The sequence below is a fragment of the Rhyacophila brunnea genome, unplaced genomic scaffold (assembly GCF_057557595.1).
Source record: "Rhyacophila brunnea isolate RB1 unplaced genomic scaffold, BYU_Rbru_1.0 scaffold_13, whole genome shotgun sequence".
NCBI classification, from domain to species: Eukaryota; Metazoa; Arthropoda; class Insecta; order Trichoptera; family Rhyacophilidae; genus Rhyacophila; species Rhyacophila brunnea.
In genome coordinates, this window is record NW_028232785.1 from 9,210,468 (window position 1) to 9,235,193 (window position 24,726).

The 24,726-nt window shown below is 34.5% G+C and overlaps 3 protein-coding genes across 6 annotated transcripts; 2 read left to right on the top strand and 1 right to left on the bottom strand.

Moving 5' to 3' along the window:
• Nucleotides 1-1,263: 1,263 nt before the first annotated feature.
• Nucleotides 1,264-10,685, top strand: LOC147076393 (uncharacterized). 2 transcript variants are annotated; one of them, XM_085940259.1, is made up of 3 exons: nt 1,264-1,479; nt 2,566-2,712; nt 7,913-10,685. In XM_085940259.1, the coding sequence occupies exons 1-3, from the start codon at nt 1,330-1,332 to the stop codon at nt 8,051-8,053; spliced, it is 438 nt and encodes a 145-aa protein (XP_085796385.1). In that variant the 5' UTR covers nt 1,264-1,329; the 3' UTR covers nt 8,054-10,685. The 2 variants fall into 2 exon arrangements, 1 of the variants encoding a protein (XP_085796385.1); XR_015069293.1 differs by lacking the exons at nt 1,264-1,479; nt 7,913-10,685 and adding an exon at nt 5,073-5,210 and having other exon boundaries at nt 2,575-2,712.
• On the bottom strand, nt 10,561-17,153 carry LOC147076394 (uncharacterized). 3 transcript variants are annotated; one of them, XM_085940255.1, is made up of 6 exons: nt 16,941-17,153; nt 14,651-14,806; nt 13,643-13,771; nt 13,469-13,547; nt 12,898-13,041; nt 10,561-11,540 (listed from the first exon to the last, which is right to left on the bottom strand). In XM_085940255.1, exons 1-4 carry the CDS (start codon nt 17,085-17,087, stop codon nt 13,482-13,484), a joined length of 498 nt encoding a protein of 165 aa, XP_085796381.1. In that variant the 5' UTR covers nt 17,088-17,153; the 3' UTR covers nt 10,561-11,540; nt 12,898-13,041; nt 13,469-13,481. The 3 variants fall into 3 exon arrangements, with proteins under 3 accessions (XP_085796381.1, XP_085796382.1, XP_085796383.1); XM_085940256.1 differs by having other exon boundaries at nt 10,564-11,540; nt 14,701-14,806; XM_085940257.1 differs by lacking the exon at nt 13,469-13,547 and having other exon boundaries at nt 10,564-11,540; nt 14,701-14,806.
• Nucleotides 17,154-18,080: 927 nt separating this feature from the next.
• Nucleotides 18,081-20,619, top strand: LOC147076395 (uncharacterized). The gene is made up of 3 exons (XM_085940459.1): nt 18,081-18,273; nt 19,095-19,250; nt 20,470-20,619. Exons 1-3 carry the CDS (start codon nt 18,127-18,129, stop codon nt 20,617-20,619), a joined length of 453 nt encoding a protein of 150 aa, XP_085796585.1. The 5' UTR covers nt 18,081-18,126.
• The last annotated feature ends 4,107 nt before the right edge of the window (nt 20,620-24,726 follow it).

The following is a 24,726-nucleotide window of genomic DNA, read 5'->3' on the forward strand; positions in this document are numbered from 1 at the left end:
ATAATGTTGAGACGGACATAACCTCACCTACCTCATTTCAATTAAGATCACTTAATTGAAACCTCTCCATTCTTTTGCTACTTTTGCACGACGAAGGACGTGAATTCATGTACATATTACCCGATTTCCATGTTTATTTTGATATTTCGTTTCGTATGTGACAGTGACCTTGAAAATCAAAACGTCAAAATGAATGAGTTCGCTGACGGAAAGAACGCGGCATTACCAATTTATAAACAATAAAGATGCCGAATTATTATATTACCTATTCACAATGTTACTTAATACTCTGTTATCTTGAGTTCAATTAATTATGTTAATGTTTTATAATGGTTTGTAATGAATAAATACCTACATAAAAATAAATGTTATTGAAGACACTGTGTTTATTTTGTTAAATCTTGTTTTACAGTGTAATAATATTATATGGTTTCGCATTTATGTAAGGTTATATTCTACGTACATATATCTATATCATATTATACTAAATCAATCGAATATTGTAGGAATTATACACAAACATAACCAACAAAAATAATGATTTCGTTTGACATTTCATTTTTGACGTTTCATCTTGTACCATAGACACCGATTTTCTCGGTTTTGGCGATGTTGCCAACTAGTCACTCGCGAGTTAAAATAGTCCGTAGCGAGTGGCTTCAAAAATAGGTGTTATCGTATACGGTATGAAACGGGCGATACTAACTTGTCATACCACACGGTTTTCGACCATACGACTCGCAAGTTCTAACATACCCGCCCTGGTAGTTTGTATCGCCGAACATTAGGTAGGTTACCTACTAATAATTTATAAATAAACTAATTAATGACCCGACGATGCAATATTATGACTTGCTAGACATTGATTTACCATAAAATAATTGTGATATAGGATAGGCCTTTCGCTAAAGTCATATAAATTGCTATGCCTTCGCAATAAATGATATTATATTAGGCAATGACCTTCCTCAAAACATTCATTGGTTGCTGTAGGTATTAGTAATTATATAATGGCACTTATACAGAAAATAAGGTACCTATCGTTTGATAATATTGAGTGATTTTCAGCCATTGAGGTTATGATGCAGTTTGCCCAAATTGAAAGTGTGTAATGTACGATTTTCAGCTGTAAGGGCGACTCCGTGAGCATTGAGAATCAATAATTCAACCTCATTAGGTGGTATACATTAAGGAAATTTGACTAGTTGCAATACTGCCCATTAAAGTACATAGTCTATGGTGGATGACACCACAAAGTATATTAGTCTATGGACACTACGTTACGTCATGTCATAACCTCTCACACGTCTACGGATAAAAATATCTAAAATGGACGTAAAACGTGAACCAGCTGAATTGGACACTGATACAGAAGGGCATAACTATTGGTTTGATGTACCAATAGTTGATTCCAACAGCCCAGAAGCACATAGTTATGTAAAACTGGAGAATACTGACGTAGGCAGATCCCCTTTTCAGGTTAGATCTTAAAACTTGTACACTCGCATGGATTTACTTGTAGCAATCAGTGTGTTTTTTAAATTATCGCGATAATAATTGTTTACACGTCAAAGTGCTGCCGTCTCGCCAATCTCATTCTTCAAGAGTAAGCGAGACGCGATGTTGTCATTTTAAAGTACTATTTGACAGGTGGTAGGTAGTGAAAATCGGTTAACCTCTTGAATGGTGAGGTGACCTTAGTGTGCTTTTATCCAAGGCTGCTATCAGCGGCTATCAAGGGTAATATATCATATTTATGTATTGAAGCAGTTAATTGTTACAATAGATTTACCGTTTCAACTGTCGAAAATTGTAATGTTTTAACAGCACCTTCTTGCCTGTGTTAACTATTAGAGCGAGATAGACAGTTTTGACAGTTTATACGGCTAACTTATTGTCACAATTATTATAATACCTCAATACGTAAATATGATACTGCCGCCGCTAGCAGCCTTGTGTATTGAATAGATGCGCTAATACAATTTGATACTACTGCTGAGTTCCTATAAGTATGGTTTGGAGTTGTAATTTGTAATAGTGATATTGAAATACGCTTGCCAAAAGCTACATAGATGTGCGCACTAGAATTGCCTCTGCTTTGATATCTTTGGCAAGACGCGACCTGGCTTATAGTTCAGACCTACAAACTTATCTAAAGAATTGACGGAGAAGCCACTGTCGAAAACTAACCAATCAAGACTCGCAACAGGACAGAATCCGACATTCGAACGACTTTTTCAAAATGGCGTCCATATAGTAGTTTGTACAGTGCGAAATCTTTACGGTGATAAGCGGCGGCTTGGAGAACTACACCTCCTCCTCTCGTGTTTCAGTACTTACAATCATCTTGCAATACTTTGAAATACAAAAACCATTGACAAGATACAACACGAGCGCCGCCGCCAGGTCTCACGTTAAAGATTTCGCAGTCTAGTTCCATATTTGAACGTTCTTTAGATAAGTTTGTAGAACTCTATCTATACTTTGTCATGTGCCAAAAAATACGCAAGTATTCAGCTACGTTTGTCATCGGTTTTATGTATTCATACTTTTGTATTTTTTTAGAACCTTAGATCGGACCTAAATAATATAAAATCAGAGACTGATTCTCAGCAAATCAAGGAAGAGTTTGTGGATGATACAATAAGCCCACTCAGCCTTGATGATCCACAACCTAGTTGCTCATATTCGGAGTACTGCCCAGGAAACCAGGTAGATAAAGAAATAATTTTATTTATTTTAAATACTACTTACATATTGGAGAACTAGCATCATTGGAGAGCCTAGCATCAGCTTAAACTAGCATCCCATAGCTCCACCGTATACACTCTATAGATAGTATTTAGCGGCCTTTCAGGACGCTGGAATCCGGTCGGCTTGAAGAATAGGCAATCCAGGTTTTCAACTGGCATCCACAGCACGTGGCCGAGCCAGGTCCAAGGTCGCCTCTTAACTCTCAGCGTGATGAGATGTAGCTTGGTGCATTCTCTTATCTAGGTTACTGCTAAAGTCATACCATCGCAAACATCTGTTTTCGAAGCTTAGTACCTATACGGTCGAGTCTTCGTAAGATGCCATGATTCGTTATCATAAAGCAGCACCGTCAGAATGCAAGCGTCGAATAGGCGGCATTTGGTTTTGACCGTGTACAATAGTGAGTCCCAGACACTCCGCAAGCATATCCAGTATGCTTTTATTTGAAATTGGCACCTTTTACACAAGATTCGCTTTCTCCTTGGAAACGCGCTCACTAATATGAGCGATTTTCTTCAGGCAAGTACCTGAAAAAAAAATAGTTGCCAGCCTTTGTTAATAGGTAGCCAATCTTAAAATGTAGTTTACATTTTGTTGTTTTTGGGCTGAGTATAATTAAAAAATGAATTACATAACCTCTATAATATTTACTATTTAAATGTGTTTTTATGTAAATTAGTATCAAATTAAATCTGTTACTACGAAAACGATCACAAAGGAGTGTCATTGTCTATTATCAACACCTCGAATCGTCAATACGTCTAGTTTTCTGTTATTTCCCATTAAAATGCCATAATTTCCAGTATCATACTCTATTATGCTCGTTTTCGACCGTTACATAATTTATCGTTAATATTGGTAGTATGTAAACAAAAAGAACTCGACTGACATTTTTAGGTACCTATTATGAATTATGAATAATTAGGAAAAAATATTCCAAATCTAAAATTTTTGCTAAAGAGATCTAAGTTAAATTCAGCATAACCCTAGATTTATTTACATTATATAGTATAATCTTTTGGTTAAACGACCCATTATTATTTATATCATATTTTTTCCATCTTCATTGAAGATACATATTCACAAACACCTCAGATAAAATGAATTACTAAAAAAATCTGTTGACTCTCGATCTTTTTGAGATCTCGAACCCGTAACCACTGGATTAACGTTAATGTTTTTTTGCCAATTAAAGCAATGTGCTTCCTAACTAAATACGATAAAATTAACCAGTAGTTGCTACAGTTTTGAAGTGCTTCACACATTGTGTACTTAGTTGTTTTTTGTATTTTAAATAAAGGTATTAATTATTATTAAACTTTATTTGGAAACACTTAATATATATATGGACCACCCAAAACCAGACCGAAGTACATCACACAGGGTGTTTCGTAGTTTTACGTTTTATGTGAAATATTTTTAGTAATAATTGTCTTCTGGTAAAGGACCGGCTAGACGCTCGTGCTTTACCACAAGCATACCTGCGCAAACCGGTTTGTATCGGGAAGCCCGTTTGTATGGAAGGCTCGCGTAAACTGAAATGCGCTATAAGCACCGCCATATTTAGATAAATAAAGCCTGAGCATAAATTTTAGCACAAGCAACTTGTGGTCCACTTTTCAGTTGTCATAATCAGATCCCAGATTGCTTGATATATTGAAATTTTCAAATTGAATTATAAAAAATTCTCTAAATCAAATATAATAATAAAATATAAATAATATACAATCCTGTTATTCATCAGCTGTCAAAGTCAGACTAGTCCTACATACAAAAACCGGTGGTAATATCGATTTTCAAAAAATATGTAACATTGATCTATGCATTACATTTTGTAGAAGGTGTGTTAATGCTAGTGTATTATTTATCATGTAACTTATCTAGTCAAAGAAAACCATTCCCTGTGTGAACACGATAGACGCGTCAGTATGAGCACTATATAGAACAATGACAGGTAATCCATAGACAACAACGGGAGGAGCGAAAAAAGTAGAACCAGTCGTTGTGAATGTATCGGCTTTCTACTTAAGTCGACAATGCCTAAAAATGTTACGTGTTATTTCACTATACGCGCAGGCTGCCGACTGGCCGGCGCCTAAATTCCCAAGACTGAAGTCATCACGCCACGCAATTGAGTGTGCTGTCACTGAATTTTCATGAATTTAAAATAAGAACAGACGTAATAGACAAAATATGAAAAGACAATCTAATTAAATCTGTCATAGAATTATGAATGTCATAAAATTAATAATCTTCACTCAATATTTGATATTATTATTATAATTATTGGCTAATGATTTATTGTTTGTTTTGTTTAGGTTATCGCAGATAGTATTGTAGCGGGCAGAGATACAAATCGCAAATCATCGAGGCCGATAACAGAAGAACAATTGTCTTCCGATGACATACAGATCAATGAACAAAACATTAAGAAAGAACTTAAAAACTCAAATGAAAGACAATCCGAATTATTAGTTGCGGTTATAAAATTAGAAAAAGCTTATTTTCATTCAGAAAATTTTGTGTGTAGTATTTGTTATAATTTTTTTGCATCATTAGATTTATTAAATTGTCACAAAAAATATCCCAATAAACCAACAACATTTACTGATAAAAGTGTAAAGCAATGTATCCGCTATGACAGTTTGAAATCACACAATGCATCTAATTGTGGTCAAAAACCAATCAAATGTGACAAATGTACCTTTTCATGTCAACATGCTAGTCGCATGAGATTACACAAAATGACTCATTCCGGTGAAAAGCCATTTAAATGTGATGAATGCGAATTCACATGCTTAGTTTCTGGCAACCTGAATTCACATAAAATGATTCATTCTGGTGAAAAAAAATATAAATGCGATAAGTGTAATTTTGCATGCGTACAATCTAGCAATTTGAAATCACACAAAATGACTCACTCTGGCGAAAAGCCATTCAAGTGTGATAAATGTAGTTACTCATGTATACGGTCTACTCATTTGAAGATACACAAAATGTCTCACTCAGATGAAAAGCCCTTTAAATGTGACTATTGTGATTACTCGTGTTTACAGTCGAGTCACATGAAATTACATACAATGATTCATTCTGGGGAAAAGCCATTCAAGTGTGATACATGCGATTACTCGAGTATACGGTCTACGGATATGAAAATACATAAAATGACTCATTCAGGTGAAAAGCCGTTTAAATGTAATGAATGTAATTTCTCTTGTCGACAGTCTTTTCATCTGAAACTGCACATGATGAATCATTCTGGCGAAAAGCCATTTAAATGCGATAAATGTGATTTTTCTTGTGGTCAAGCTGGTAACATGAAATCACATAAGTTAATTCACTCTGGTGAAAAGCCATTCAAATGTGACGAATGTGATTACTCGTGCCTACGGCCCACTTACATGAAAATACACAAAATGATTCATTCTGGTGAAAAGCCAATTAAATGTAAAACTTGTAATTACTCATGCAAACGATCTACTGACATGAAAACACATACAATGACTCATTCTGGTGAAAAACCATTCAAATGTGATACATGTAATTACTCATGTGTACGGTTCAGCGACTTGAGAACACACAAAATGATTCATTCTGGTGAAAAGCCATTTAAGTGTAAATTATGCAGTTACTCATGTATACGATTTATTTGTTTGAAAAAACATATGTTGACTCATAATATATAAAAGCGGATTAAATTTTCAATTTCAATTTATTTATTTTTTTAACATATTGTGGAGATTACAAATTATAAGTTGAAGACGTTCACAATATGACATTTAGAAACAAAGATATTATATAAATATAACAGTATTACATAAAAAAAGAGATAGATGAGTAGATAAATTAGATAGGTACAATGAAGTACACCGGATGAGTTAGGCAGGTTATTTTAAGAATTTATAAAACAACGTCCACCTAAACTCATTCTCACGTAAGTGGAATATATCAACAACCGAAGCAATTTCGTTGAACATAGTTGTCGCCCTCCCAATTATGAATATTTCAATATATATGGTTACATGTTTTTGTACGTATGCAGTTCGCCGTACTACAGTTAGCCGTTAGCTGTTACAGAAAATATTTACCCGAATAGCATTGATTTCTATAAATTACGCTGTGTTCGAAAATCATTTATATGTGACACTTGTTTGCAAACAAAAATATCCCAATATGAACACATTGACTGACTGCTGACTAGGTAATTACTTTTTAATTACCACATTTAAATAGCATGTTAATCATATCGAATATCCACCTGGTCGTTGCGCGCTAGGTGTTTCTTTAGCGTTCATCGACTTTTAATAATCCAATTAGTATCCTATCCTATGTAAAACATTTACAATTAATAGTTGAACTGACACAACTGGCTGAAGGAGTTATGTTTTATGTTATGTTACTGTACGAAAACATCTTCTTGGCTACGCTTCCAGGCGCTGTTGTTTACTAAATGGGAGGAACTTATAATGAAAGAGCGGTTAAAAATGGGCGGAACATATTAGTACACAGTTTTACACGTAGGCAAGAAAATGTTTTCGTACAGTAAATGGAAGAATTGAATAGAAAAGATTGTATATTTTACTATTTTAGTCTTTTATTGAAGTTTTGATTCATTAATTTATTGTGATGAATATGTTATTATTAACTTAACTTAATTTTTGTAATTTTAACGTAATTAATTAACATTTAATTGATTTTAAAAATTAAACAACACCTTCTGTAAAATGTAGACTTTGTTTAATAAAAAAAATACGTATGACTAACAAAAACTAATGTTCATTATTTTTGGCAGATCTTAATTGCCCACCCCTACCCTTCGCTACTGACATCTATCGTGTTTAAAGTTAATCGCTCAAGAAGCCACTGTTTTGATACATGGAAAAAAAATAGTTGTTATAATATTAAATAAATAAAAATATTAATGTACCTACAGAAAAAATTCTTTTTATATACTTGCATTAAATATTATATTTTATAAACCCATTTATTTAATAAATGTGAGGTGTTTTAATTATTTTACGAGGTTTATGATGCTTTCTAGATATGGCATTATAAGCGTACGTGCTATCAAGTCTTCTTGAATGGATCACGTCATTAACAATGAGGTTTTAAATATGTTTGGGAGATGTAGGATTATAATGGATGTTGTGTTGTGCAGGCGTTTGATGATGCGATCGCGGATCCAGACACCTTAAACGAAGACTCATACAAAGACTCTACGCTGATCATGCAGCTGCTGAGAGACAGCCTGACGCTATTGCCGTCAGACACGCTAGGGGACGGTGAAGAGTTCCAGTAGACGGGAGACAACTAATTTGCCGCTCGGTCGTTCGCCTCACTCGCCACTTTATCATCTTTAATGTCATTGTCATGTTTCTACTCGTTTAGTCCACACCTCTATTCCTGTTGTTATTTGGTAACTTTTTCATTTATGTCCTAGCATTGATAGACTACTGAATGAATCATATGCTTCTTAAAATGACGCCCGATTTTCAGCGACTCGGCCAGTTTTAAAACTTACTGTTTTAATATCAGCGGACTTAACTCGATATAAGCTCACTTAATTTTTGTCTCGAAAACGACCTGGCAATAATTATGAGTAAGCCCAATCTAGCTTGCATCTTAGGTGCTCTAACTAATAGTCAGCGCTCTGTCATGTTGCTCTGTCCGCTCAGACATGAGTTTTTGGTAGATTGCAAGCTTTGGGTTGCAAACCCTTAGGATCACTATTCCAAGAACGCAAATTTAATTTTACAGCCAGGGAAATACGGGTGAAATTCGGGAATCTATGTTAATGGTCTTAACGCATTATACCTACAAGGAAATATAATAAAACGATATTCGTAATATCTTCTTTTGTGGTACATTTTTAAAATGACACTTGTATGGGAACTCCTCATCTAGTAGTATATCAATGTGTCCTAGTAATTAAACAAGCCATCAAAATGTATAGCTTTTATCAAGCGTTCAAAATTATTATTATAGGAAGGTAGGTACATAGAAGGTTTCCTTGGCTATACAAGTATCGTGGCGTTAGAGATTTGATTCAACTAGCCCAGGGTAATGAGATGTACTTCAATTTAGTCGCAATCTTTCGTTTGAAAATGGGCTCAAAATAAAAAGAGATTTATCGTTTACCAAGTGGTAATTAAGAATATTTTATAAAACGGGATTTCACGTGGTCTAACAATATTATAACAGCACGTAGTTGAGTCGTGAGGTCACATGTTTTTAAACATGATGACCGATATGTATACTCGAGTTTGTGAGTTATTCGATTAAAACGTGTTCCGAGAGACGCATATGTACTAATCCAAAATTATTTCAGCGACAGACCTATATTATATGATACCGGAAATACAATAATATCTGGAAATCCACAATGGGGTGTCCCCAGGGATCAGTTCTTGGACCCCCTCTATGGAATATCCTTTTTGATGACCTTCTGTTGATCTCGCTTCCAAACGACTGCAGTATTATTGCCTATGCGGATGACGCGCTTCTTCTTGTGAGTGCGAACAGCCGCAATGGTCTTGAGCTAGCTGCTAACGAGGCTTTGGAAACCATTATGACCTGGGGTTTTACTAACAAAACTCACTTTTGCTCCGCATAAAACAGAATCCATCCTTCTCAAGGGAGCAACCAACCTCACTTCAAGGTCGCCCACCATCCGTATTGGTAGTACTTTAGTTAAAGTCAAAGATAAGGTTACATATCTAGGCATTTTACTGGATGACAAATAATCATTTCTGCACCACGCCAAAACATCGGTGGCTAAATCCAAAGCAGCTTACCATCGGGTCTCTTGGCTTACTGGGAATAATTGGGGTCTTAAGTTCAGACCTCTTAAAATAGCTTACGATGCAATCGTTATCAGTATCGCCGGATATGCCGCGTGCATGTGGTATCATAGGTGTAAGTTATTGTCCATCCGGTAAACTCTTCTCAGCGGTCAACGCTCAGCATTACTTGCCCTCACTAAGGCTTATAAGACGACTTCTACCGAGGCGTTGCCTGTCCTTGCTGGTTAGACCGTTAGACCTGCATATCCAAGTCCGTGGTGCCACGACCGCCTTGCTCGGAGGTCTGGGGGCGGTATCTTTAGATCGCCGCCTTTAGGACTTGGATCCATGAGCCGGTGCGCTCGAAAACTTATTGTACCTACGTGGCGTATGACAGGGCGCTGCGTGCGTGGCAGGTGCGATGGATCACTTCTTCCAAGGCCAGACAAACGCATTTGTTTTTTCCTAATATAAAGTGGCGCATGGAGATTGACTCCAGACCATTGGACTTCTCAGTTCTTAACCGGACACGGTGGTTTTGCCTCCAAGCTCTGTCAGCTTGGCCTAATAAAATCTCCGACTTGCTTATGTGGCGAATCGCAGGATGCCGATCACATCCTCTGGGAGTGTTCCCATATGTCGGTTGAAAGGGAAGAGCTTCTCAAGTCGGTCCGACCCTCAGTTGGACCGGTCGGCCATTGCGACTTGGTATCTACGAGGGAAAATTTCTCAGCTTTTAAAAAGTTTGCGGCATTATACGGCGAGCGAAAAAGTCTTTTCTCATCGAGAATTGACCGTAATAAATTATATGAAAGTAGGGATCACGCACACTTTAGTGCACGCCAACCAAGGTCTTGAGAAGTTGCTCCTGGGACACTTTCGGCACAAATTTGAACAGCGCCTATCGTTCGTTACGCCACGGTATACGCATGCATAACGGGTGTGGAGACGTGGCGGGTGGTGGAGGGAAAAGCAAGTTATATTATGTATTGGCAATACAATGGGGAATAAATAAACAATACGTAATAAACAACATGTAAACTTTTATCTGCATTCGAAATATATAGAGTACAAACATTGTGATTTAAAATTAACTAGATATGTTAGATGGCGTATCAAAATCTGAACAATAAAAAATACTGATTACTTAATATTTCAAATCTTTCAATTGTATCTCCCAGAATGGATCACTTTGTGTCTTCTGAAGTTAGTAGAACGATTGCATGAGTAATTGCATACATCACATTTATATGGCTTTTCACCAGAATGGTTCATTTTATGTAATTTCATGCTATTGGACCGTTTACATGAGTAGTCACATTCATCACATTTAAATGGCTTTTCACCAGAATGTGTCATTAAATGTAGTTTCAAACTACTACGACGTAAACAAGAAAAATCACATTCGCTACACTTAAATGGATTTTGACCAGAATGAGCTATTTTATGTAATTTCAGGTAAGTAGATCTGTTGCAAGAGTAATTACATTCATCGCATTTAAAATGTTTTTCACCTAAATGGATCATTTTGTGCGTTTTCATGTCATTAGATCTTTTGCATGAAAACTTGCATTGGTCACACTTAAATGGTTTTTCACCAGAATGAGTCATCGTGTGTAATCTCAGTTTACCAGGATATATACATGAGTAATTACACTCGTCACATTTAAATGGCTTTAATTTACAAGTTGTTTCTTTCTTCATTGCTTTATTGTGAATTTTTTTATGAAACTTTAAAAGATCTAAGGATGCAAATAAATTGAAACAAACACTGCAAACAAAATTGTTCTCATAGAAATACGTGTTTTTTAACTTGATAACAGCTACCAAGCCGGGATTAGAGTTGTTATATTGGGTTGTGTTAGTAAAATCTTCGTCGATTTTCTGAAATTCTCTCTTAATGTCTTTTTCTTCAATTCGAATGTTATCATTACCCACTTCTGATATATCCCAAGGTGATCTGAGACTCCCAACTTTGACAGTTACTGTACTTGCAGTAATGACCTAAAAATAAACCAGAGATAATACTAAATAAGTGATACCTTATAAAATAATACGTGTCCAGAAACATGTACGTATGCAGTTCGCCGTGTCACACTTCAGCGTGTAATGATGAATAGGAAATATACTGACATAAAATTCATGTTTAAATAATATACGGTTCTTGTCCTTTACACTTTACAGGAAGCCAGCAGCAAACAAATTTAAAAAAATACCCGATATTCTGGATTATTGTTAGGTTAGGTTTTCATTCTTTAATAATTCATGAATTTTGTGAAAATCAGGTATGAACATTAAATTAATGTTCATATTGAATCTAATAAAATTGGAGACCGTATAGTATACGCTCATCTCTTTCCGATATAAAGCTCACGGCGAACTGTGCCACAGTGAAATGTTTTACATACAATTTACTTTCAACCATAATAATAAGGGTAGGTAACTAGAAATTAGGGAACGCACTTCTATATCTAATAATATGTGCGGCGCACATAGATGGCTAATCCAAGGGGCAGTTGTGGTTGAAAGCGTCGGTATTGAAAACATAATTTGTTTTCAACTGTTTCAGAAAAGATTTTATTTACTGCACACAATGTTGAATAAGACTATTTGTGCAATTTTGTTTTTAAATCTATTACTTTAACTGACTGGTTGGCAAAAGTTGACGTCTTCGATCGAACGGAAAAAGACTTGCGCTGTATCAAACCGATGACAAAGGTTCATCATTTCCCCAACATGTCATTCACAGAAATCTCAACGGTAAGTGTAGCAGAGGACAACGCCGTATTTCGTGGCGAAAGAATCTCCGTGTTTGGTACGAATGCAACTCTACCTATCTTTCCTGGGTAGCAGATGATAAAGCAAAAATCGCCCAGATGGTGGTTGACATCTGCTAGAGAATTGCACGATAAGAAGATGACTACATATACTTATTACCCTTTATTTAAATTACCCACTATCCAATGTGCCTTTATGTAATTCATAGTACGAGACAAAGGTGTGGTTGTTATTTAACCTAATTGATTTTGTGGAACAATACTTCAGTACTCGGTGATTAGTCAGATTGAAAATAATTAAATGAATTCCACAGTTTAAACTGACATATCGAAGCAAATATGTATTAAGTGTTTAAAGTAGAACTTTACACAGGTGGGATATATTTAATAAAATTAAAATAATATTAGTAAAAAAAAAAACTTGAGAAATAGATTATATATTATGTGATAGGTACTAAACTCATCCAATCGTAAAGTTCTCTTTCGAAATGACGTTTAGCTTATATTCTTAAGGGTAAGTATATATATTAAATATTGAATGAATTTGATTGTACATTATTTACAATAAACCAATGTATAACTACCTGTTTATCAGATCTACATTCTGCAAAAGAGCAGCTGGGTTGAGGTTCTTTGTAATTGACTGAGGTCCATGGAATCTCGTCTTTGATTCCAACTGGCATAAATTTAGTATCAGATTTTATATTGACAATGTCTGTCGCAGGAGTCTGAAAGAATTACGTAATATTAATGTAAGCAAGGTTTAGCCTATTAGGAGTTTCTGTTCCCTCGTTCGCTTGCTATGTTTTTATAAGCGGACGTATACTCGTCAATGTTGTGCAGAGTACTCCTGAAGCAACTTTCCATGACCATGTTTGACATATTAATTATTAGTGACATTTAAAATAACGGTGATGAATGAATATTTACATTATAACTCGTCATTGAAGACGCATTTTGGGTGTCCAAAACTAAACAACAATTACTACAAACTTCACGCAGCAATCTTTTTAAAATCTGATATTTTTTCTCGTAGGTAGTTGATACCTAATTCAATGGATTGAAAGACTGATTAATCTCGGTATAAATGCATGAAAGGGAGAAGTAGGTAATGAAAGAAAAACTTATAAATGAGATAAAACTTTCAGTACATACGTAATTGGTTTGGTTAATTCCTTGGTAGGTATGATGATACACATAGGCACAAATTATTGACATTGGATGAGATAGCCTTCTGTTTCAAGAAAGGATATATACAAATTAAATAGAGTATAAACGTGACTTTAGACAATTTCAAATAAATAATTAAATATGTACCAAAATAGCTACCTGTTTATCTGGTTTACATTCTGTATTGGAGCTGCGTTTGAGGTCTTCGTAATTGATTGATCTCATTGATATCTCGTCTGTGATCTCATCTCGCTCAGATTTTATTTTGACCAAGTCTGTTGCGGGAGTCTGAAAAATATATATATTTATTGTAAATAATGTAGCTAATCTAAAATAATAAGCTATATACTGACAGAAGTTAAAATAACTAAGGGATGCTGCTTCTAGTAACAGATTAACCTCAGTCATTGCCCACTGAAGAGAAGGAAGCCGATACATTACACGACTGGTCCTACTTTTTGCTCCTCCTGTTGTCTATGGATGACCTGTCATTGTCTATAGAGTGCTCATACTGACGCGTCTGTCGTGTTCACTTGTCGGAGTATTCTTAATTTCAGATTATTTTAACGTATCTTGGAGATCCTTGGAGTTCATCTGATTTAGTGGTTATGTGTTATTAATAATTGGAAGTGACAATCAACGTAAGTAAATTCTTCTGTGTAAGTGTTATAATATCATAATACACTAGGACGTTTGTCAATGTGACAGTTGATTCTAAACGATAATAACTAATAACTTATTTATACTCTACAGACATTATAGAATACCAAACTCTGCTTGCAAGTACGTTATCAATAAATAGTATGGCGGTGGACCACTCGTTGCTTGTGCAAAAAGTTATGCTCAGGCTTTATTTACTCATTCGCTGCTGAGTAGGTAATAATTTTTTAATTGCCCCCTTTAAAATGCATGTTAATTACATCGATCGGCCGCCTGGTCATTACGCGCCGGGTGCGTCATCCGCGTCCAAAGTATTAATCTAAAGATGGCGGTGCCTCAGTAGATAATGCCGTTCTAAAACAAATGAGTAGCAATAGGTTCAGGTTTATGAACAGGAGGAGCAGTATAAAATTTGATGGAGTCTACAAGTGGTAGAGGCCACAATAAAACCTTTGTGCATCGGACTGTAGTATTTTATATGATACATTATAATAGAGCTGAGCCTACCCGAACGACTGTCCTCGATTCAGAATACGAGGATCCAGTTTGAATATTACCATCGTGACTGAATGGTTGAATTTCGTCTTCAGTAATCTCTTCTTTAACGCCAACTGGTTGAGAATTGGTCTCAGATTTAATATGAGTGAGGAATGAAGCACAGTTCTGAAACAATACATAATGCATTATATTATTATTACTATGGAATACTAACAGAATAGGAATTGTTCCAATGAGGTCATGACTCCTGGAAACGACTCAAATGTGAATTTTTCGTATCCGGAAATTTATACGTAAACAGTTCACCGCAGGACACTTATTCGTGCGTCACAGTACGTGAAACATGAGTTCGTGGAACATTTAAACAAATGACGAGTTCTTCGGTGAACATTACACCGTGTTGTATATTTGTACGTATGCTACAACATGTGGTGAATTTTATGAGATCTATAGGATTGGTTTGTAGAATATCCGTTTTTGTCGAAATCGACCTTTTAATGCAGAATGATTTTTTGTAACTAAATGGACCAGAACCACCCATTTCTTTAAATTGCTTTGTAGTGAAAACAGCATTAATATGCTGTAAAGACAACAATTTATATACTTTCATGTATTTAAATATAGGATAATAAAATTTGTTTTTCGTCTCCTGAACATTTCGCATTTGGTCTATTCGACAAACCAATCTACAGCGATGAGATGTCTTTGCTAGGTTAGGGTTAATCTAATTGGAACAGTACTATTTGCAAACTATCGCCGCATTCTGTAAGATACGTACAAATGTATTCCACGGTGAAATGTTCAACGAAGAACTTGTCATTTGATAAAATGTTATACGGACTCATGCTTCACGTACTGCTGCGCACGAATAAGTGTCCCACGATGAACTGCATGCGTACAACTTACATGTAACCTGAATTTTCACGGTCGGTGGCGATTGTGGCAGACAGTCTACCAATAATAACTTAAGCTTTAAAGGCGCAGTAAGGTTATATACTTCATCTATGGAACCGACATGGATTTATAAAATACATGTAATAATCCGTAGGACCTGAGACTACATAACATGCCTGTACACGCGCATGGATTTACTTGCAGCAATAGTGTGTATTTTATACTATCGCGATAATTACTTAACTGTTTACTCATAAAAGTGGTAACCGCCAGGTCAACCTCATTCTTCAAGAGTATCTAAGCGAGACGCGATGTTGTCATTTTGTAGTAGGTACTATTTGACAGGTACCTAGTGAAAATCGGTAAACCTCAAAATGAGTTTCTGCGCGGTGTAGTTCATTTTTTATCGGCAGGTTCGCCACTATCGCTCTACTGCGACTACTGCAAGAAATCCAACTGTCGCATGAAAATTCAGAAGCTTCCGAACTTTTGATTACTCTGATACTACTGATACAATAGGTACCTACTCCATAAGATACATAAATGAACAAAATCATTGAGTACCTACACCTTCCAAATAGCATAGGTAAGTATTATTTTTTAAAGTTTTGAATTCACGCATGTGCAGACAAACATAGCGAACTAACTGAAACTACGTATGTAGTGTCTTATAAATGCTAGTTCAATACCCAACTGATGAATATTAAATAAATTTTATAATGCAATGTTTAATGACGCAAGCCAACACTATTTGTTTAATGACGATGGTATCGTCCACTGCCATCTTTAGATTAATAAATCCTGAGCATAATTTTTTACACAAGCAACGAGTGGTCCACTTTTCAGCTGTGAAAATCAGATCCTAGATTGCTTGACATATTGAGTCGCTCCTTTTCATTTCATATTGAATTATAAAAAAATCTCAAATCAAATATAACTATCAGTGTTATTTATAAATAATATACATTCCTGTTATTCATCAGCTGTCAAAGTCAGACTAGTCCTTCACACAAAAACCGGTGGTAATATCGATTTCCAAAAAATATCTAGCATTGATCTATACATTACATTTTTGTGGAAGGTGTGTTAAGGCTAGTTAGTGTATTATTTATCATGTAACTCATCTATCTAAATCAAACCATTCCCTGTGTGAACACGACAGATGCGTCAGTGTGAGCACTCTATAGAACAATGTCAGGTCATCCATCGACAAAAACGGGAGGGACGGAAGAAGTAGGAACAGTCGTTGTGAATGTATCGGCTTTCTACTTGAGTCGGCAATGTATCGTCGAAATTTTTGTGTCAGAATCATTAGTAAATCATTGTCAGAGCATTGTTGTTAAATCATTTGTGTTAATGCAGTAAAACAATTTAAAATAAACAATATGTGTTTAGAAAAACTAACCTCAAAATCGCTACCGGTATTATCATCTTCTTGTTTTATAATATAACGAAGGGGCTCCGGGCTGTTTTGATGATTAACAGGTATCTCGAACCAGCGTTGTCTCTCTGCATCATGTTCGAAGTCTACTGGTTCACGTTTGGCATCCATTTCGGTTATTTAAACCTAATATGTATTAGGTATCGGCTTGACAGATTATTGTATCGCAGTGTTGCCAAGTCAAAATTTAAAATTTCAGTAGATTTTGACAAAAAATTCAGTAGATTTCATAAAATATCGAAAATGTAGTATATTAGATATAATTTAAGACTAATAAGAATAAAAATAACTAATCATATTAATTAATTGTAAACAATGATGATATTAATGGGTAAAATGGCGCTCTTGGGTAGAGTTACAATGCTTTCTTCTTCAATTTAGAAGTGTAACACATTAAAAAAGATCGTGCGTAAATCATTTCAAGTTTATTATTAAAATAATCATCAGTAAACTTACAATTATGGAGAAACACAAATATCAGTAGATTTCTTGAATTTCGAAAAAAAATCAAAAATTCAGTATATTGGAAAAAAATATCAGTAGATATACTGAAATTTCAGTAGACATGGCAACACTGTTGTAACGGAACAGCCGTGACAGTAGCGATAATAAGGAGAGTATTGCCACTATAATAAAAATTTTAAGGCAAAGAATAATTTCTACATCATCAGAATTATTCTAATAATAAATTGTTATAATGTACTAATAGTATCGAGCGGCCTCTAGGTCTACCTTGCGGACGTTTTGTATGGCTAGATTTGTCCAACGATTGTCTCTTCTTGGAGCTATTGTGTCCAGCCCATCTCCATTTAAGGCTTTTAATAAACTCTAATACATCGCAAACCCTTGTCTGCCAATCATTACTTTTTTGGTTCTCATCTAGTACATTTTACAGACGGTTTGAGAGAATTTTTGTAAACGTCTTGTGAATGTACAAATGGGCTAAGCTGTCTAGTCCCGGGACACAATGGAAAACATTGACTATGAATCTGACACAGAATTTGTATATTGTATTTTTTTTGGTTAAGAATTTGTGTATAATGTAATAGTGGCAATACTGTTAAATATAGTTAAAATCCACTGTCACTTCTGTCAGAATTTGGTATCTGTCAAGCCGTTACCTGATATATTTTAGGTGTAAATAAGCGAAATGGATGCTGAAGGTGAACCAGAAGACTTTGGTCATGATGCAGGAAGACAGAGTTGGTTCGAGGTACCGGTTAATCAACCAAATAGGCCAGAGCCGCTTAGTTATATAAAGCAAGAGAACGCAGACGATTGCGGTAGCGCTTTTGAGGTTAGCTTTTCATAACACTAATTGTTTATTTTCAATTGTTCTACTAAAATGATTAAAAACAATGCATTTGTATTGTTGGTGGTAATATCGACATAATTTACTTAAGGCTATACCTCAGTTGAGGCATAGTCTAAAAAGATCGTGGCTATTGCGGGTCACGGGTGCAAACGACGCATGCCGAACGAAATATAATTTGTCATATAAATGCAACATGCGTCCATTTAATGTACTGTTTATAGTTCTATTAGTAACAATGATAATAATATATTCATTGACATGTTTTCATTTTAAAGTAAATGGGTAACATTTTTCGTCATTTTCACACGATTTAAGAATTAATACCCCCTTTGCCATCACGAAACAAATTGACGTGTTCACAACTCTACGTTCGCTCTCCAATTGCCAGCGAGTCCAAAATTTCGTCGCACCTATAGTTGAAAATTATTTACCGTTTCACGAAGTACCGTCTTAAGCCACGAAATGTGGCGTCATCCTCTGCTACGCTAACCATTGATCTTTCCTTGAATCACAATTTGGGGATTACTATTCTTTTGTCCTCTCAAAATGTGGTCAAGGTACTGTAGTTTCCTGGTTTTGACACCACGCAGAGCTTCTCGGTCCTTTTTCATTCGATTGAGAACTTAAACCTTTTTCACGTGGTCAATCCAAGGCATTTTAAGGAGGCCAGACAGCAACATCTCGAAAACTTCAACTATCCATGATATCTCTTGGTTTAGCGTCCATACTTCCATACCACAGGAAATAATTTAGTATATGTCGTAATAATAATAATAATTTAATGCATTGTGGTATTGTTTCAGAACTCTGCTTTATTCCTCACTCATATAAAATCTGAGACCGATCCTCAACCAGTTGGCATTAAAGAAGAGATTACTGAAGACGAAATTCAACCATTCGGTCACAATGATACCATTCAACCCGGATGCTCGTATTCTGAATGGAAGCCATTCAGTCAGGTAGGCTCAGTTGTATTAATAATATATAGGTACCAGTGGCGAAGATTAGAGGTAGGCTGTTAAGATCCGATATAAATAATGCACACTAAACTTTGTTAGTCTTACGTATTTGTTTTCATTAAACTTTGACAGCAATTTGCTGATAGTGTTGGTTAGTTTTTTTTTAATCAATTAAATCCTGCATACACCACTAAACCAAAATAGTTTAGGCGTGCTGAATGAAGAAAACATATTATTTAGGTAACTTATATGAGGTATAAATGAGAACTCTGCCATTCTGAGCAGTGTTGACCTGTGTGTCCCTGATAACTATCTTAGAAATAGAGAGCATCTATAGTTTATTCTCCCAAGGTGCAGAACCAACCTGCCACTGGTAATGCCAATTGGGAGGGCGATAACTATGTTCAACGAAATTGCTTCGGGTGTTGATATATTCCACCTACGTGAGGATGAGTATAGGTGGACGTTGTTTTATAAATTCTAAAAAAAAGGTCTGCTTAACTCATCCGGTGAAACTTCCTTGTACCTATCTAATTTATATTTTTTGCATTTACACATTTCTACTGTTTAATAACTTACTATATATCTCTATACTGATCTATCTCTTTTTTTATGTAATACTCTTTTATATTTCTTTGTTTCTAAATGTCAAGTTGTGAACGTCTTAAACTTATAATCTGCAATGTCCATAATATGTTTAAAATAAATAAATAAATTGAAATTGAAATAATGTTGGAAAATTTTAACCTAAACCAAACCATAAGGATAAACAATATTCTTCTATCTATGTAATATCTAAAACTATATATGATCTAATGGCATATTTTTAGATATTTTCTAGACAACTACTTTCTGAATATTGTAGTCTTAGTTCAATGAAAACAGATACCTATGTTTCACTGTTAAAGTTTAATGTGTAGCATCTATGTCGGATCTTAACAGCGTACCACAAACTTTTCTGCAGTGGTAGGTACCATATAAAATACTCCACTCCGATGGTTTAAGGTTTTATTTTGGGGCCTCTACCACTTGTAGACTCCCCATCATGTTTTATGAACCTGAACCTATTGTTGGTCATTTCTTTTAGAACATAAATATCTACTGATGTTAATCTGTTACTAATTAGCAGGCATCCCTTAGTTTTTTATACTTCTGCCAGTCTAAAGATTCTTTCTTTAGAATACCTACATTATTTACAATTAATATATATATTTTTCAGACCCCCACAACAGACTTGGTCAAAACAAAATCTGAGCGAGATGAGATCAAAGCCGAAATTCCAATAAGATCAATCAATTACGAAGATCCTCAACCCGGCTGTTCTTATACAGAATGTAAACCAGATAAACAGGTAGTTATAGCTTATTAAATTAATTTCGAATTGTGTTTTTTAATTTCATATCTACTATGTAAATATTGAAGCGCCTAGTTTCAAAATCCCCTAAAACAATTTTAGGTAGTTCTGAAAAAAATGAGAAAAACTATTTTAGGTAGTTTTGAAAAAATGAGAAAAAATCATTAAATCTATTAAATCTGTGAACTCTATGTATTTATTTTTTAATTCGTTATATTCTAAAGAGTATTTTGGCTTTTCATTTTAGGGGTATTTGAAAAGCACACTCACCCATTTTAGCGGGTTTTGAAATTTACCCTAATTTTTGATCATACGTATAAACGGTTTTTAGCGTTTTATAAAGTTCAATCTTTGGCCATAATATAGAAGACAAAAATATCCATATAAATACATATCTAACTCAAAAATTTTCAAAAACATTTTAGGGGTTTTTGAAACTAGGCGCTTTATATATAACTTGTACATAATTTGGAAAAACACTTCTAAGAAAATATATTATAACCAATAGAAAAAAATCTTTTTGGAAAAAGTAAGACACCCTGGCACGAACCCTGCATCTCCTGGGTATACGCCCCGTCCGTGCATTACCTCTATGCTACAAGGTGACATACAAATTGCGACAAATTTTAACTATTGGCCTTTTTTTTAATACCTACTTATCAGCGCTCTCCCAAATCAAGCTACTTTGGCAATCGGTTTTTGATAATTAAATTAAAGTAGATAACTACATAATACTTCAATTACTAAACGACATCGTGGATTTTAACAATATGCAGGGTTCGATTCCCTGCCGGAATGTATTACTTTTTTCAAAAAAAGATTTTTTCTATTGGTTGTAATTTTCTCAGATGTGTTTTTTAAAATTATGTATGTTCAATAATTAGAATGGTACATTCTTAAATCTTGTGAATTACTCGTTGAATAAAAAAAATTAATTATATGTAACTAAAGTACGCAGCTACACATTCGACGATTGCTCATTTATCAGGTCGGTCGTTAGTATCTTGTACAGCAGACATGGTAAAAGGGCTCAGACACGACACTGCAATTTACTTACATCGACGCAGGTCTTATTTGATTCCAATCGAATGCATTTGAAAACAAGTAAGACCAGTGCATGCATGCAAGCTGCACTGTCGTGCGTTTGAGCCCTAAGAGATAAACGTTTTAATAAACATTTTTATTTTTTAGTTTATTACTGAAAAAACTACAGCGACCGACTTTGTCAGTCTCAGATCTTCGTGGGATATATCAGAAGTGATCAATGATGGTATTCAGATTGACGAAAATAACATTAAAAAAGAAGTTGAGGGACCCGTAAAAGATTTTGCTAACTTTGGCAACATTCGTCGCACTGAAATATGTATACGTAGTCAAGATAATGACTCAAATGGTGAATTGGTGGCTGTTATAAAATTAAAAAAGACTAATTTTTATAACGAAAATTTTGTATGTTGTTTTTGTTATGATTTTTTTGAATCATTTCACGTACTGAAGCTTCACAAAGCATGTCATAAAGAAGCAATGAAGAAACTGTCTAATTCAGTAAAGTGTTTCAAATGTAATGACTTAGTAGAAATGGGACATTCTTGCGAAAAGCCATTTAAGTGTTTTGAATGTAACTTCTCATGCAAAAGATCAAATGGCTTGAAAACACATAAAGCTACTCATTCCGTTGAAAATCCATTCAAGTGTGATGAATGTAATTTGTCATTCAAACATCGCGCTAGCGAAAAATTACACAAAATGACTCATTCTAATGAAAAAAAATACAAATGTGATGAATGTAATTACTCAGCAAATCGGTCTAATGATGTGAAAGTACACAAAGCTATTCATTTTGCTGAAAAGTTATTCAAGTGTGATAAATGTAAATGTGCATATAAAAGTGCCGGTGGCCTGAGAATACACAAAAGGGTACATTTTCATCAAAAGCCATTTAGGTGTAATGAATGTAGTTTTTCTTGTATATACAGTAGAAGCATGAAATTGCACAAAATGATACATTCTGGTGAAAAGCCATTTAAGTGTGATAAATGTAACTACTCATGTGGAAGAATCAATGACATTAAAAGACACAAAGCTACACATTCTGCCGACAAGCCATTCAAATGTGATGATTGTAATTTCTCGTCAAAATGGCTCCGTGACCTTAAAAGACACAAAGCTACTCATTCTGCGTATAAGCCATTCAAGTGTGATGAATGTAATTTGTCATTTAAACTTCGCGCTAGTCTAAAATTACACAAAATGAATCATTCTAATGAAAAAAAATACAAATGTGATGAATGTAATTACTCAGCAAATCGGTCTAATGACGTGAAAGTACACAAAGCTACTCATTCTGCTGAAAAGTTATTCAAGTGTGATAAGTGTACTTGTGCATATAAAAGCGCTGGAGGCCTGAGAATACACACAAGGGCACATTTTCATCAAAAGCCATTTAAGTGTAATGAATGTACTTTTTCTTCTATTTACAGTAGAAGCATGAGATTGCACGAAATTATACATTCTGGTGAAAAGCTATTTAAGTGTGATGAATGTAACTACTCATGTGGAAGAACCAATGACATTAAAAGACACAAAGCTACACATTCTGCTGACAGGCCATTTAAATGTGATGAATGTAATTTCTCGTCGAAATCGCTTCGTGACCTTAAAAGACACAAAACGACTCATTCTGCTGACAAGTTATTCAAATGTGATAAATGTAATTACTCGTCAGCGCGGCTTCGTGACTTTAAAAAACACAGAGCGATTCATTCTCCTGTTATTCTATTCAAATGTGATGAATGTTATTACTCATGTATAAACCCTTCAACGTTGAGACGACACAAGTTGATACATTCTGATGAAAAGCCATTCAAGTGTGGGGAATGTAACTATTCAAGCAAAAGATCCAATGACTTGAAATTACATAAAATGAATCATTCTGGTGAAAAACGATTTAAATGTGAGAATTGTAATTACTCAACAATGCGATTTAGTGACATGAAAAAGCACAAAGTGATTCATTCTGTTGTAAGACATTAAAGTGTAATGAATATAATTACTCATGTATCTAGTTTAGTAGGCTGAGATCACACAAAGCTACACATTCTGGTGAAATATCATTTAAATGTGTAGACGTAAAAAACTTATGTTAAAAATTCAATGACATTTAATCAAACAAAAGGTATTCTTGAGGTGAAACATTTTTTTTGTTATTACTCATGACTCCCAACGTGAAAAAAAACAAATGTAAAAATGTTTTACATGTATACCAATCTTGCGTATGTAATTAATACGAATTAATGCGAATATGTAATTTAGGTTTGTTGAATGTATTATTCTCATGTTTATACCAAGGTACCCCGAAATTTCACATTATAACTCGTTTTCGTTGGAAGAATTTTATATATGACATATGTAAGCACTCATGTATCCAATCTATTTATACGAAAATACAGTATGATAACTTTTACTGGTGATGAGCCATTTAAATGTGATGTTTTTGATTATTAATTGAGTTAGCATTTACTTGGTAAGAAATGAAAATATAATTAATATTAAATTCTACAGGTTTTTAAAAGGTTTGTCGATAGCTATTTCGGTTGTAACACCATTATCAAGACTATTCAGATAGATCGTTTGCCTTTGCTTAAATACTATACGTGTATAGATAAAGACAGAATACATTTTCTTATTCGTTTCAGCAATATTATGAATTTGTACACTTATTATTAATTGTAATATTAATACTTTGAAAACCCTAAGTGGGTATTTTTTAAAATGGATATCAAAATTTACAAAATTTATCAAAATTACAGTGTTTGAGTACTTTGGTTATTTATTGCCATTATTAATCAATTAAAATCTTATTAGTATAATTGTCTTAATCATGTGTTTAAATTATATTTAATAGTGGCGACGAATGCATTACCAAATTTTCATTAATCATTTGATTACTTTTGAATAATTCGCGATTAATGTCCAACTGTTCGAGTAAATTTAATTTAGACCTTTATTACATATATGCAAACATTCCGGCGTTATATTATTACTGACGCTATGCGAATTTGATATCAAATGCTTAGCAAACTTTTTGATTATTCATCCAATTAGAATTAGATGGACACCAAG

Bases quoted from the DNA above. Each gene is read 5' to 3' on its own strand.
- LOC147076393 (XM_085940259.1), top strand. From the start codon at position 1,330: ATGGACGTAAAACGTGAACCAGCTGAATTGGACACTGATACAGAAGGG. The intron at 1,480-2,565 runs GTTAGATCTTAA...GTATTTTTTTAG, and splicing joins TAGGCAGATCCCCTTTTCAG to AACCTTAGATCGGACCTAAA. The intron at 2,713-7,912 runs GTAGATAAAGAA...TGTGTTGTGCAG, and splicing joins AGTACTGCCCAGGAAACCAG to GCGTTTGATGATGCGATCGC.
- LOC147076394 (XM_085940255.1), bottom strand. From the start codon at position 17,087: ATGGATGCCAAACGTGAACCAGTAGACTTCGAACATGATGCAGAGAGA. The intron at 13,772-14,650 runs GTAGGCTCAGCT...TATATTTTTCAG, and splicing joins AATCGAGGACAGTCGTTCGG to ACTCCCGCAACAGACTTGGT. The intron at 13,548-13,642 runs GTAGCTATTTTG...TTCTTGAAACAG, and splicing joins AATGTAAACCAGATAAACAG to AAGGCTATCTCATCCAATGT.
- LOC147076395 (XM_085940459.1), top strand. From the start codon at position 18,127: ATGGATGCTGAAGGTGAACCAGAAGACTTTGGTCATGATGCAGGAAGA. The intron at 18,274-19,094 runs GTTAGCTTTTCA...GTATTGTTTCAG, and splicing joins ATTGCGGTAGCGCTTTTGAG to AACTCTGCTTTATTCCTCAC. The intron at 19,251-20,469 runs GTAGGCTCAGTT...TATATTTTTCAG, and splicing joins AATGGAAGCCATTCAGTCAG to ACCCCCACAACAGACTTGGT.